This window comes from Saccostrea cucullata, unplaced genomic scaffold (genome assembly GCF_032062105.1).
Source record: "Saccostrea cucullata isolate Sc308-1 unplaced genomic scaffold, CSIRO_AGI_Scuc_v1 ctg1562, whole genome shotgun sequence".
Taxonomy (NCBI): Eukaryota; Metazoa; Mollusca; class Bivalvia; order Ostreida; family Ostreidae; genus Saccostrea; species Saccostrea cuccullata.
Window position 1 is genome coordinate 20,001 of NW_026917973.1, and position 12,524 is coordinate 32,524.

General features: G+C 32.3%; 1 protein-coding gene across 6 annotated transcripts in view; it reads right to left on the reverse strand.

Moving 5' to 3' along the window:
• Nucleotides 1–1,900: 1,900 nt before the first annotated feature.
• LOC134271090 (natural resistance-associated macrophage protein 2-like) overlaps nucleotides 1,901–12,524 on the reverse strand; it is a 43,437-nt gene continuing 32,813 nt past the window's right edge. For 4 of the 6 annotated variants that reach the window (XM_062753434.1, XM_062753373.1, XM_062753661.1 and 1 more), the window contains 8 exons: nucleotides 11,102–11,260; nucleotides 10,933–10,980; nucleotides 10,434–10,466; nucleotides 9,593–9,712; nucleotides 6,590–6,813; nucleotides 6,259–6,415; nucleotides 5,389–5,439; nucleotides 1,901–3,715 (listed from right to left, as the gene is read on the reverse strand). In XM_062753434.1, the coding sequence (XP_062609418.1) occupies nucleotides 3,581–3,715; nucleotides 5,389–5,439; nucleotides 6,259–6,415; nucleotides 6,590–6,813; nucleotides 9,593–9,712; nucleotides 10,434–10,466; nucleotides 10,933–10,980; nucleotides 11,102–11,260 (927 nt within the window). In that variant the 3' untranslated portion in view covers nucleotides 1,901–3,580. Of the gene's footprint in view, nucleotides 3,716–5,107; nucleotides 5,158–5,388; nucleotides 5,440–6,258; nucleotides 6,416–6,589; nucleotides 6,814–9,592; nucleotides 9,713–10,433; nucleotides 10,467–10,932; nucleotides 10,981–11,101; nucleotides 11,261–12,524 lie in introns of all 6 variants that reach the window. The other 2 variants (XM_062753491.1, XM_062753552.1) reach the window with 2 other exon arrangements.

A 12,524-nucleotide genomic window follows, 5' to 3' on the forward strand; every position in this document is an offset into this window, starting at 1 on the left:
TAATTTATATATTAATAAAAAATATTGCATTAATATATTAATATAAAAGCATAATATCAGGTACCACTATCACCAACATCTTCGTATTTTGGAATGTGAGAATACATTGAATTCAGAACTGCAACTTTATTTTTGTTTCATGGCAAAAAAATCTATAGTAAAAGTTTTTTTTCAAATATTGTTATGACGAACATGTACTATTGGAACTCTGGAGGGCCTGCTTAGGACATTTTTTTTAGTTCTAATATTTATTAAAGACAATGCATGAATTTTAATAGACTTATCAATAAATGCCACAAAACAAAATGCAGTCGACTTTTCATACGTGAACAAGAACAAGAGGCCCATGGGCCACATCGCTCACCTGAGAAACTTTGACCATTCTGTTCTTTACCAGATTTCACCCTTGTTATAAAAAACCCTACCCCACTGATCATAATTTAGACATTTTGAAATCTACACTACCCCATGATCCTTCCATGGGCACATATGTTTCAGCTTTTTGGCCCAGTGGTTCCCAATAAGAAGATTTTCAAAGATTTTTCCTATATATTTCTATGTAAAACTTTGATTCCCTATAATGCCCTTGAGGGTCATGATTCCTACAATTTAGAATTTACACTACCCCAGAATGCTTCCACATAAGCTTCACTTTTTCTGGCCCAGTGGTTCTTGAGAAGAAGATTTTCAAAGATTTTTCCTATATATTTCTATGTAAAAATTTGATACCCCATTGTGGCCCCGCCCTTTCCCTGGGGGTCATGATTTGAACAATTTAGAATACATTTTACCAGGATGCTTCCACACAAGTTTCAGCTTTTCTGGCCCAGTGGTTCTTGAGAAGAAGAGTTTCAAAGATTTTTCCTATATATTTCTATGTAAAAATTTGATACCCCATTGTGGCCCCGCCCTTTCCCTGGGGGTCATGATGAACAATTTAGAATCTACACTATACCAGGATGCTTCCACATAAGTTTCAGCTTTTTCTGGCCCAGTGGTTCTTGAGAAGAAGATTTTCAAAGATTTTTCCTATATATTTCTGTATAAAGTTAACACCCATTGTGGCCCCATAAATTTGGGGGCCATGATTTGAACAATTTAGAATCTACATTATACCAGGATGCTTCCACATAAGTTTCAGCTTTTCTGGCCCAGTGGTTCTTGAGAAGAAGATTTTCAAAGAATTTTCCTATATATTTCTATGTAAAACTTTGATTCCCCAATGTGGCCCCGCCCTTTCCCTTGGGGTCATGATTTGAACAATTTAGAATCTACATTATACCAGGATGCTTCCACATAAAAGCTTTTCTGGCCCAGTGGTTCTTGAGAAGAAGATTTTCAAAGAATTTTCCTATATATTTCTATGTAAAACTTTGATTCCCCATTGTGGCCCCGACCCTGGGGGTCATGATTTGAACAAAATACACTATACCAGAATGCTTCCATATAAAGCTTTTCTGGCCCAGTGGTTCTTGAGAAGAAGATTTTCAAAGATTTTTCCTATATATTTCTATGTAAAACTTTGATTTTTGTGGCCCCGCCCTTCCCCCGGGGGTCATGATTTGAACAATTTGAATCTAACTACCCCAGGATGCTTCCACATAAGTTTCAGCTTTACTGGCCCAGTGGTTCTTGAGAAGAAGATTTTTTAATGACCCCACCCTATTTTTGTCTTTTCTTGATTATCTCCCCTTGCGAGGGGATATGTCCCTTCATTTTTACAATTTAAATTCCCCTTTACCCAAGGATGCTTTGTACCAAGTTTGGTCAAAATTGGCCGAGTGGTTCTTGAGAAGAAGTCGAAAATGTGAAAAGTTTACAGACGGACAAGAATAATCCAAGAGTTTCTCTACCTGCAAAATGTGAACAGAAAACAGCCTTGAAAAGGTGAGCTAAAAAGTTAAAACAATGTATCCTAAATTTGAAATGTAAGTACCACCATCTTAAATAAATTGGCCGATTATGTTTATTAAAGTTGAAAAAGAAGATTCAGTCTAAACAAAGCATGAATTTCAACAGACTTATTAATAAATGCCACAAAACAAAATGCAATTGACTTTTCATACATATACAAGAAAAAGTTAACACAATGTATCCTTAATTTAAAATGTAATAAGTACCGCCACCTGTCAACTTTCTTTTATGATATACAGTAAAACTCGGTTGGTACGAACACAGATATTGCGAATTCACGGATATAGCGAAGTTGTCTTGGATCCCCAGATGTATCAATTTAACGAATTTCTTAAACGGATATAACGAATTACAGATATAGCGAAGTAATTTAAGAAGTCCCAGTGACTTCGTTATAACCGAGTTTTACTGTACATATCTTATCCTTACTTTTATCCTTTACTGACTTTGATAGTCTCTATTTGGATTGAATATACATGTATAAAAAAGCTCACCATTAAAGACTAATTAAGTTTAACAAATGTCCATACGACCATTATGATTATGAAAAATAGTTGTAAATGACAATATCATAAAAAACTAATAAATACACTGTAACTTATTTCTTTGAAACAAATGAAATTTGATAAACAGATAAATATGCAACTCTAATCCACTGATGCACTAGATATATTTTTTTTTCTGCGTAGAATTCATTTCCAATATGCAAGCGGTAATAATCAAATGTTCCATAGAAATTTGGACCAACCATCTTAAAGTACATTGAAGACATACAAGAGTAATCCAGGAGTTTCTCTACCTGCATATTGAACAGAACGTATGATTCCATGTAAATGTGAAAAAATATCACTTAGAGTATTTTACAATTTCATTTGTTCCTAATTATGAGTTGTCTGAAAAGACATATACCTAATATATTTGATACATTAAATTAACTTAAAAGTTCATTTGTATCTTCAAAAAATATACATAAAATTACCTTCATTTGTATCTTCTGAAAATACTTTTTTTTATCAATCTAATTAACTAGTGTTTAAGAAATCACTTTTAATTTTTAGTTTAAAATATATTTTATTCATTGAATTGGATTGAACGTTTGCTTCAATTATTGTTTAAAAGGGATGATGATTAACACACATCCCAGATTTTAACCTCATGTGAAAAATAATAAGTATCTTAATCTTCATCAATTGAACATATATATATCTAGTTGATGTAATAAGCACCGTCTTGAGATCACTGTAGAAATACAGAGTATCAAACTATTTTAAATTATTAATAATAATCTATTTATAAAAGATGTAAAAGATGTTAGAAATAATCTGAAAGATCTTCGTTGGTTTATGATAACCAAGGAAAAGTTCTTCCTGATTTCTTCATTAATGTGGAGACAAAATTTGGAAGATCTCCTTTCAAATTGGTTAATGATGACAGATTGGCAGTAGGTAAAGTTCTTCATGATTTCTTCATTGAAGTGGAGACAGAAAACTGGAAGATCCTCCTTGGTAAATAATGACAGAAGTTGAAGTTCTTCATGATTTCATTATTGAAGTGGAGAAAGAATCTGGAAGATCTCCCTTTGGTTAATGATGACAGTAGTTGAAGTTGTTCATGATTTCTTTATTGAAGTGTAGGCAGAAACCTGGAAGATCTTCGTTGGTTAGCTTTAACTTTCATCGTTGACGGCAGTAGTGGACGTGGACCCAAAGTCAGGAATGTCTTCCTGCAAGTCTAATCTAGAGCCAGACACACTCTCAGTGAGAATGTACGAAGTGTCTCTTGGTTTCAGGAAGGTAAAACACTAAAAAAATAAAGAATGTTCAACTTGATAATAATTTCTTTATAGCACTTGTGCTTGAAACTCTTGAGGATTATAAATGAAATGAATATTTTGTATATTTTCAGATAGTCCTTTAAGCTTTTGAGCTTTAAACTTTCCTGAATTATGTTATAAATGAAATATATATTTTGTATATTTTCAGATATTTCTTTAAGCACTAGTACTTGAAACTCTTCATAATTATTTTACTTGTGAAATGAATATTTTGTATATTTTCAGATATTTCTTTAAGCACTTGTGCTTGAAACTCTTCAGAATTATTACAAATGAAATGAATATTTGGTACACTTTTAGATATTTGACATCTATTTAATATTCATTGTCACTCATAACTATATTTTTTAACTTTAACACGAGTGGAATTAATGAGAAATACCATAAAATAATGAGAAATAACTTAGATATTGTCTATTACACGTATTTACAAGGCATAACATCAACAACATTAGTTTCATTCATGAAAATTTCATTAATTTAAGCTGTCAGATCAGTTGCTTTCAGAAACATGTGAATACAAAATGCTGTGATTCTGATTCAATGCAATTTTTTTTAGGGTCTTTCTATGATTTGAAGCAAATCCAAACTTTCAAAGTGAAGGTTGTGTCTTCTCTTGACTCTATTTTTCCCCTGCCTTCTTAATAAATAATTTTCCCAAACTCTTCAAGAAATCATCACTTATTTACATACACCTCATACTCACTAAATAATAGCAAATTAAAATATTCCAAAAAGAAAAAAGTCATGGTTGATGTAAAACAAAAAAAACAAAACAAAACAAACAAAACAAAACAAATAGTTTTCAGGAGAATTCTTCAATGTGTTAATTTGAATAATCAGTGAACATTTCCATTTTCTACTCCGACATTAATCAAGAAATTGTCATATATTCTTTCTTTCTTTATGCTTTCATAAGGTTTGAGGGCTTGAGTAGAAGATTAATGATTTTTTCTGTTTTGAGAGAAATTCTTGTGTTTTTCTGTCATTTAATTATCATCAAAACAAGAACTGAGGTTGGTATAGGTTTTCAAATATACTACAACATCAGTCACTGCAAACATGCAAAAAATTAAATACTGTATACAGGGAAATTTTCGCCCCCGTTTTATTTTCGCCCCTTTCGCCCTACGATCTTTTGGACGAATTTAAAACGCGGCGAATTCAAAGAATACAGTATAATTTCTTAAACAAAACTATGATTGGGCGAATTTAAAACGTTGCAAAATTGTTTGCAAGTGTGAAAGGGCGAAAATAAGACGGGGTGAAAATAACCCTGTATACAGTAAAATAAAAATACAGATATGAAAACAGAAATAAAAGCATGCAAATAACATAATAAACTAGACAAAAAGAAACCTTTGAAATCACAGAAGTGGGGTCGTTTCATCCACAGCAGAATTTCCTATCTATCAAATAAACATTTTAATTTCATTGACAAGGGCAATTTGATTGAGATAGATATTACAGTGCTCTGGCTTCCATCCTTAAGAAATATACAGCTGATACAACGTACATGTATGACCAGTTTACATGTAAAATGGTCTAAAATGTGTATTTTCTCTAAAAAAAAAAAGCAGTAAATTATACATAAAGTGAAGTGATAATTACGCAGAAAAGAAATTTTTTTAATGACTTACAGGTATTCTTTCAAGGAACTGGATTCCATTGGTTATTAAACAAAACCAAATCTACAATTAAAATTAAGAAGATAATTAAGTTAAATATTCAACTGGACTGAATCATCAAATGAAAATGATTGTCAAATCAATTTTTTACTCAATTTTTATTATTTTAATATTAATTATTTGTATCTAAATAATTTTCAATAGGGATGGAAGGTAAATAACATTTAATTATCAAACAAAGCTATAAATAATGACTTTTCTATATGACATACTCTGCCTGTTTAACATGTTTAATTAAAGTGTACTTTAATTTTTCCACAGGGTCACATTTCCTTGGAATGCCAGTTTTCAATTACCGTATAAGTAGAATTTTTAGCAAGGATTTAATTTTGGCATTATTAGCGAGGGTAACGAGATTGCTAAAATTGAATATCGCTGAACATTAATTGCATTTTATTTGTTATAACTTCTTTAACCTTCATTTTAAAATCGCTAAAATAACATCTCGTTAAAAATAAATTACCAGTTTTTCAGGACAAATCGTTAAATTTGCGTCTCGCTAAAATTTCCACTTATACGGTAATCTTCAGATTATTATAATTTAAGATTGGATTTGCAAGTTCAAGTTCATTTATTCACTCAAAACCATTTAAAATACATGGTACATGAGGACAATGAAAAATATTTACAGCATTAATTTAATTATATATATATTCAGGTCAGAGGTATAGGTATATGATATACATAATCAGTACCTACCTACCAATTGAATAATTTTACCATGAGTTGGGAGAGGACAAGCAAGCAAACATATTTTTAAAGGTGGCCTAGCATATTTCCTTTATGAATCATATCAAGTGAAATAAAAAATGGAAAACTTACCAGATACAAGATAATAATAATATATACAAGGACTAGAGTAGACACTGCTAGATAAACTGCCCAATGGTCAGGCAGCCCGTGAATGTACTCTGATATAAAGAACAGGTTTATTCCTATCACAACGATAGCCAGCACACCCGTGAATATGGACATAAACCTACAAAAAGACAAGTGGCCTTTAATTATAGTTCAGTGTCTGACCAAAAAAACCCTTAAATTTTTATAATGTTCATCAAGACCCCAACCCTCCTTCAAAATTAAATGCACTGAAAGTTGATCAAAAGTTATTCTTAAGTTCAAATATAAATATACAAACATAGACTATGTATACCTTCCATTCTTAAACTCTCCCATGATATTTTCGGAACTTGTGAACGTGAGTATCGGAATGAGGGCAAAAGGTAGCTGCAGGCTCATCAAAACATTCAACATGTCGTTCATCACCGTTAAATCCTGAATCCCGGAGAATGTAGCAACAAATATGGTAGGCAGTATCGCAATGCTCCGAGTAAATAACACACGCATCCAGCGCTTCCATTTGAGATTCAGAAAACCCTGGAAAAGCATTCAAATCATCAAGTAAACACTGGGCTAGATATAGTAAAGCTCAACTCAGGAAATGTGATTTTTGAATGAGGTTTGATATTCTATAGCGAGTGAATGTTAAAGAAAAAAAACCCACTTATCTAGTAGTCTAATAATTATGACAATGTTTAAATGATCTACGTTCAATGGTTCAAGCAACAGTTTCTTGGGCATAAACTGAATTCAAAAACCATTTGACATGTACATGTTCATGGCTATTAATTAAACATCTTAACATATGCAAACAATGCGACCCTGGTCATATGTACACGATCATGTATCAAATTAAAGGTGCATCATCCACGCAAGTCAATTAAGACAACTGATACTTAGAGAATGCCCTATTTAAGGTCTCCTGTCTTCACGGAAGACCTTATAGTGATTCTGTTGTTTCTTATTAAGGTCTTCCGACTTCCTTCGGAAGACCTTATTGTTATTCGTCGGTTTCCTACTAATATTATTATTAATATTTTTTTTCATAGTTAGGGCGATATCTCAGCTGTGAATGTACAGATTTCAAAGATTTTTACACGAAAGATGTGCAGTTTTTCAACTTTTTTGTTTTTCAATATTTTTCTTTGATATAATTACCACAAATGGAAACCCTACTGGAAAGGCCTAATATATAATTTATTTTAGAACTGATAAATCCACACACTAGATATTCGTATTTGAAAATCTGAAGCGGGGCTAAGATGGCGGCTGTCCCAGTAAACTCCGCCATTAGGCAAGTCGGGGTCTAGAGGGTCAACCGAGCGTTTGGATGAAAGAAACTTCTACCATAAAGATCAATGACATGTAAAGGATTCGTTGGATTGACATGTCACAATTACGCTGCAGTTCTGTTTCAGATTTCCGAGTTTTCCTCAAAAGTCTATTAGACTATTCCTTTTGTCTGAATATTTTTGTAATAAATGCACGTTATTGAACATAAATAGTATCAAATTCCTTGACCGTTGGAGAGAGAGATATTTTTTTTCATTCCAGTCTTTTCATGAATCTGTAACTAATCGGAAACTAATCGGAAGAGTCCACGTTGGGGGTAAACAGGATACAAAACTTGTGGAAAATCTTAACAAATTCACTGCTTTAACATTACTTGGCCGTATACGATATTATATTTGTACAATGTGATAAATATACTTTCTAAAGCTCGAAATTCCGGTGTTAAGAACATACATTTCTAAATTTTATTGAAGCTATCACATCCATTCAATAGCTCAAACATTTCAAAGGAATAGCTTTAAGAACTACTCGTGACATTTTAGCGCGATCGAAATAATGTATCGACTTAACTAGTAGACAAATGACAACAGAATTGCAGTAATAGATACCATTGGCATGCCTGTGTATGGAATTGCATGGAATAGAAAGTTGAATACATAGCAATTAAAAGAAAGTAAACAGTATCATTTGTTCATCAGTAATAGATTATCTCTCCTAAAAATTACTCTTAAAACTCAAGTAACAAATTCCGATGTGATATTCGTAGGCAAAGTTTTGCAAGTTAGCTCTCATTTTATGATTCCACACTGAATTTTAAAAAAAAAAGTAATTTAATTTATGTTGAAATCAAACTAGAACTGCCCAAATGGGACAAAATACCCCCTGCTGGTTTTTCAGAAGTAAGTTTTTCCATAATAAAGATATGTTTCAAACAGGAACTATGAAATTTTTCTTCCAGTGACCTTGAACTTCCCCAAATGACCTTGGGTCAAGGTCATGACACACCCTTGGGTCATGGGCAATCTTTGTGTAAAATGAGAAGCTACCAAGTTTATCCATAACAAAAATATGGACCAGACATGAATTATGAAATTTTTCTTCCAGTGACCTTGAACTTCCACAAATGACCATAGGTCAAGGTCATGACAAACCCTTAGGTCATGGGAAATCGTTGTGTGAAATGAGAACCTACCAAGTTTATCCATAAGAAAGATATGGACCAGACATGAATTATGAAATTTTTCTTTCAGTGACTTTGAACTTCCCCAAATGACCTTGGGTCAAGGTCATGACACACCCTTAGGTCATGAACAATCTTTGTGTAAAATGAGAACCTACCAAGTTTATCCATAAAAAAAATTTGAACCGGACACGAATTATGAAATTTTTCTTCCAGTGACCTTGAACTTCCCCAAATGACCTTAAAACAAGGTCATGACACATCCTTAGGTCATGGGCAATCTTTGAGTGAAATGAGAACCTACCAAGTTTATCCATAAGAAAGATATGAACCGGACACGAATTATGAAATTTTTCTTCCAGTGACCTTGAACTTCCCCAAATGACCTTGGGTCAAGGTCATGACACACCCTTAGGTCATGGGCAATCTTTGTGTGGAGTAGTAGATTCTAATGTCTCTCTGTAAGAAAGATATGGACCGAACACGATTGCACAGACAGACGGACAGACGTACGGACAGACAAGGTGATTCCTATATACCCCCCAAAACTTCGTTTGCGGGGGTATAAAAAGGCAATCTCCTGATATGGCATTTTAAATTTGAAGGGGTTCCCAAAGGTGTAATGGGTAAGGGATTTCACACCGGCCACCCAGGTTCAATCCCCCATAAGTCCAATCTTTTAAATCACTTTTTCAGTTTGATTTTACGTTTTCATTTTTTTCAGAATTGGACGGAAGACCACTCGTTGCTCGCAATGAGTTTCGTATCTAGTTATTCAACTATTTTCTCTCATATTTGTGTATTATGAATTTCTTTAGAAATTGAAGTTATTGTGCAATATACCTCCATCACAAATTGTCCTGTGTAGGTTCCAGTCATTGTTGAACTTTGACCTGCAGCTAGAATTCCCACAGCCCAAATATACATAGCTGCCAACCCAAACTGACAACCAAGAAACACGCCCTGTAATTCAAAAATTATTTTTTTTCAAGTCAGCTTTCTTCACTTTGACAGAAATTCCTCCTGTTTTAGTTTTACAGACAAGATTTAATATGTTGCAGCTTCCTAAATTTGACAAATCCCAGAAACTGAATAAATGTATGAGTTTCGCAGTTCAATTCAGAGCGATTATGAAATTGATAGCTTGAAATCACATTGGCAGTATTTCAGCAATGTTTTGGAGAATTGCTGATCACTCATCAATCTTTATTCATTCTTTGATCTTGGTAAATTTCAGTAACATGCTCATCATCCATGTAAAACATTGATTTTTTACCAGTATTTAAAAATCTGATAATTAAGGTACATGTTAATATTATTGCAAAGATTATATTAAATGAATTCTGATAGTAAATGCAAATTACTGGACAAGTACATGACAAGAACAGATACACCTATTTCAACTTATTACCACAGAGTACAGAGCTATTATAAATTTAACATGATGAATAGCTAGAAATTAACATTCGGTTTTATTTCACACAATATAAAGATTCACTAAATATTTCTTGTATCACATTGATAATATTTTGCTTTTCATTCTTCTTTACAGCCAGAAGGGGAAGTGTGCATGAATATTAATTGGTAGCAAAACTTTAATATGTCTCTTTTTGAAAAAAAAAATTAAACAAAATGAATTTAAATTTATGGGTTCCCATATTCAAGCAAACTACTGTATACTCACCCCTCGAAATATATCAACATCCAGTTTAGTGGTCTGAAATTAAATTATAAACAAAAAATTCAAAACAAGTTACTGAATTTTTCAAAATTTTGTGAATCAAGCATGGAACTCCAAAAAATCAGGTGCCACGAAGGAGTGAGCATCCCCTGCCCACTGATCACACACAGTGTACTCCTGTTCAAGATCAGGGAAAAAAAGTCTTTGACAATTCAGTGTGTATATAATACATATATAATTATATAACAATTAAAATACATTATCAAATGTAATCAATATAAAGCCGGATAATACAGATTTAAAACTTTGTCCCTATATATATACTATTCCACAATACCTGCCATGGTTTAAGAAAGTTTGTATGAAAGAAAAGCAGAAAAGTTGTCAGATCTCAATCATTGCATGAATCCTTCTAATTTTAACAGAATTAGCAACATCACGAACATGGAAGACTTACTTAACTCACAATGTTATGAATCTACATCCTTTACTTGATACTTACATTGAAAATGGATGCATGAGGGCTACCAACTTTTAAACAGTTGTCATACTGAAAACAAAATTAAACAACTCTCATTTAAATAATTGATATTTCTATAAACTAATCAGAGAAATCATACAAATAAAATTCCTCAACTGTGGTAAAAAATTAATATTTGACCATTAATTACCACTTCTGTGACATTTTTCCCGTAGAATCCTTCAGCGAATACTGCAGTCACAAACACATTAATGAGGAATGATACAAACAACGCAATGGCTGCCTCCACGAAAAAGTACTTATTGGCTTCTCGGACGTGATCCCTCCGAGATCGATCTACATCTCGAGACTAAAAAAAGATGAGATATTTAAGTCACTTACTATACAATAAGAAATACACAATGACAGAAAAGTGTATTTTACCTAATATGTCTTTCATCTTGTGCATTGATTTCTTATATTTTGAATGTATGAAAAGAGGCAAGGTGTACTAAAGAATATATCCCTTACCATGATAAATGTATGGTATATTAAGAGGCCATGCCAGTAAGCATTGAGCTTTGAATGGAAAGTCAAAAATTTTAATTTTCTTGAAATCAGTGTATATGGATTATTTCCATCACAATTAAACAAAAAAATACAAAAATACTGATTTTAACCATAACGACACTGTCGTATCCAAGGAAAAACATTTCCTTAGTTACCAAAATAGATTTTTTACCTTCAAAACAGGCAAATATTGCCATAAAAAGAGTATATATGCACATAAATGTTGTCAAAAGATTGTTTGTAATTACTCATTCCTTAAAGAGGACTTAATTCTAAGTTCTTAGGTGACCAACTAAGTATGATTACATTTTTTCAGTACGTTGCTATGGTGATGTGAAGAAGAGATATGATTTGAACAAAAAAATAGTTGAATTTGCACCACTTTTTGAAAGGCTTTTAAAAAAATGCTGTGCAACTACTTATAAACTCTTTAGTGTGATTTTGTTAGGGTTGGGTTAATTAAAGAATTAAAAAAATAAAATTGGGTAGACAATCAAAAACAATGTTGCTATGGAGATTCAAAGATATGCAAATTTAGGCATTTATAGATGATTTCCTGCAAATAGTTATGGTATTATAAGTAATTTATCCTATAAGAAACAATGTCAAATGTAACAGATTGGTGCATCTGGCATGAAAATGAGTCATAAAATACCATGACCTTCTTTTCACCTTGACCTTTGACTTCAATGTCAAATTATAAAGGACTATACATGATAAGAGCCAATTTTGCCCCCCTAAAAATCAACATTTTAGAATGATATTAAGAAATATTTGATATTTAATTTGAAGAGGAGGATATATTAGAAATATTTCCTTCTTTTCACCTTGACCTTTGACTTCAATGTCAAATTATAAAGGACTATATGTGATAAGAGCCAATTTTGGCCTCCTGAAAATCAACATTTTAGAATGATATTGAGATATGTTTGATTGATATTAAATTTGAAGAAGAGGATACACTTGAAATATTTCCAAATATTTTTCATATTTATATGCACTCACTGGCTGAAAATGACATGAGAAATAATGCTATTTTTGCTATCTAACCAAAAAAGGCAAAA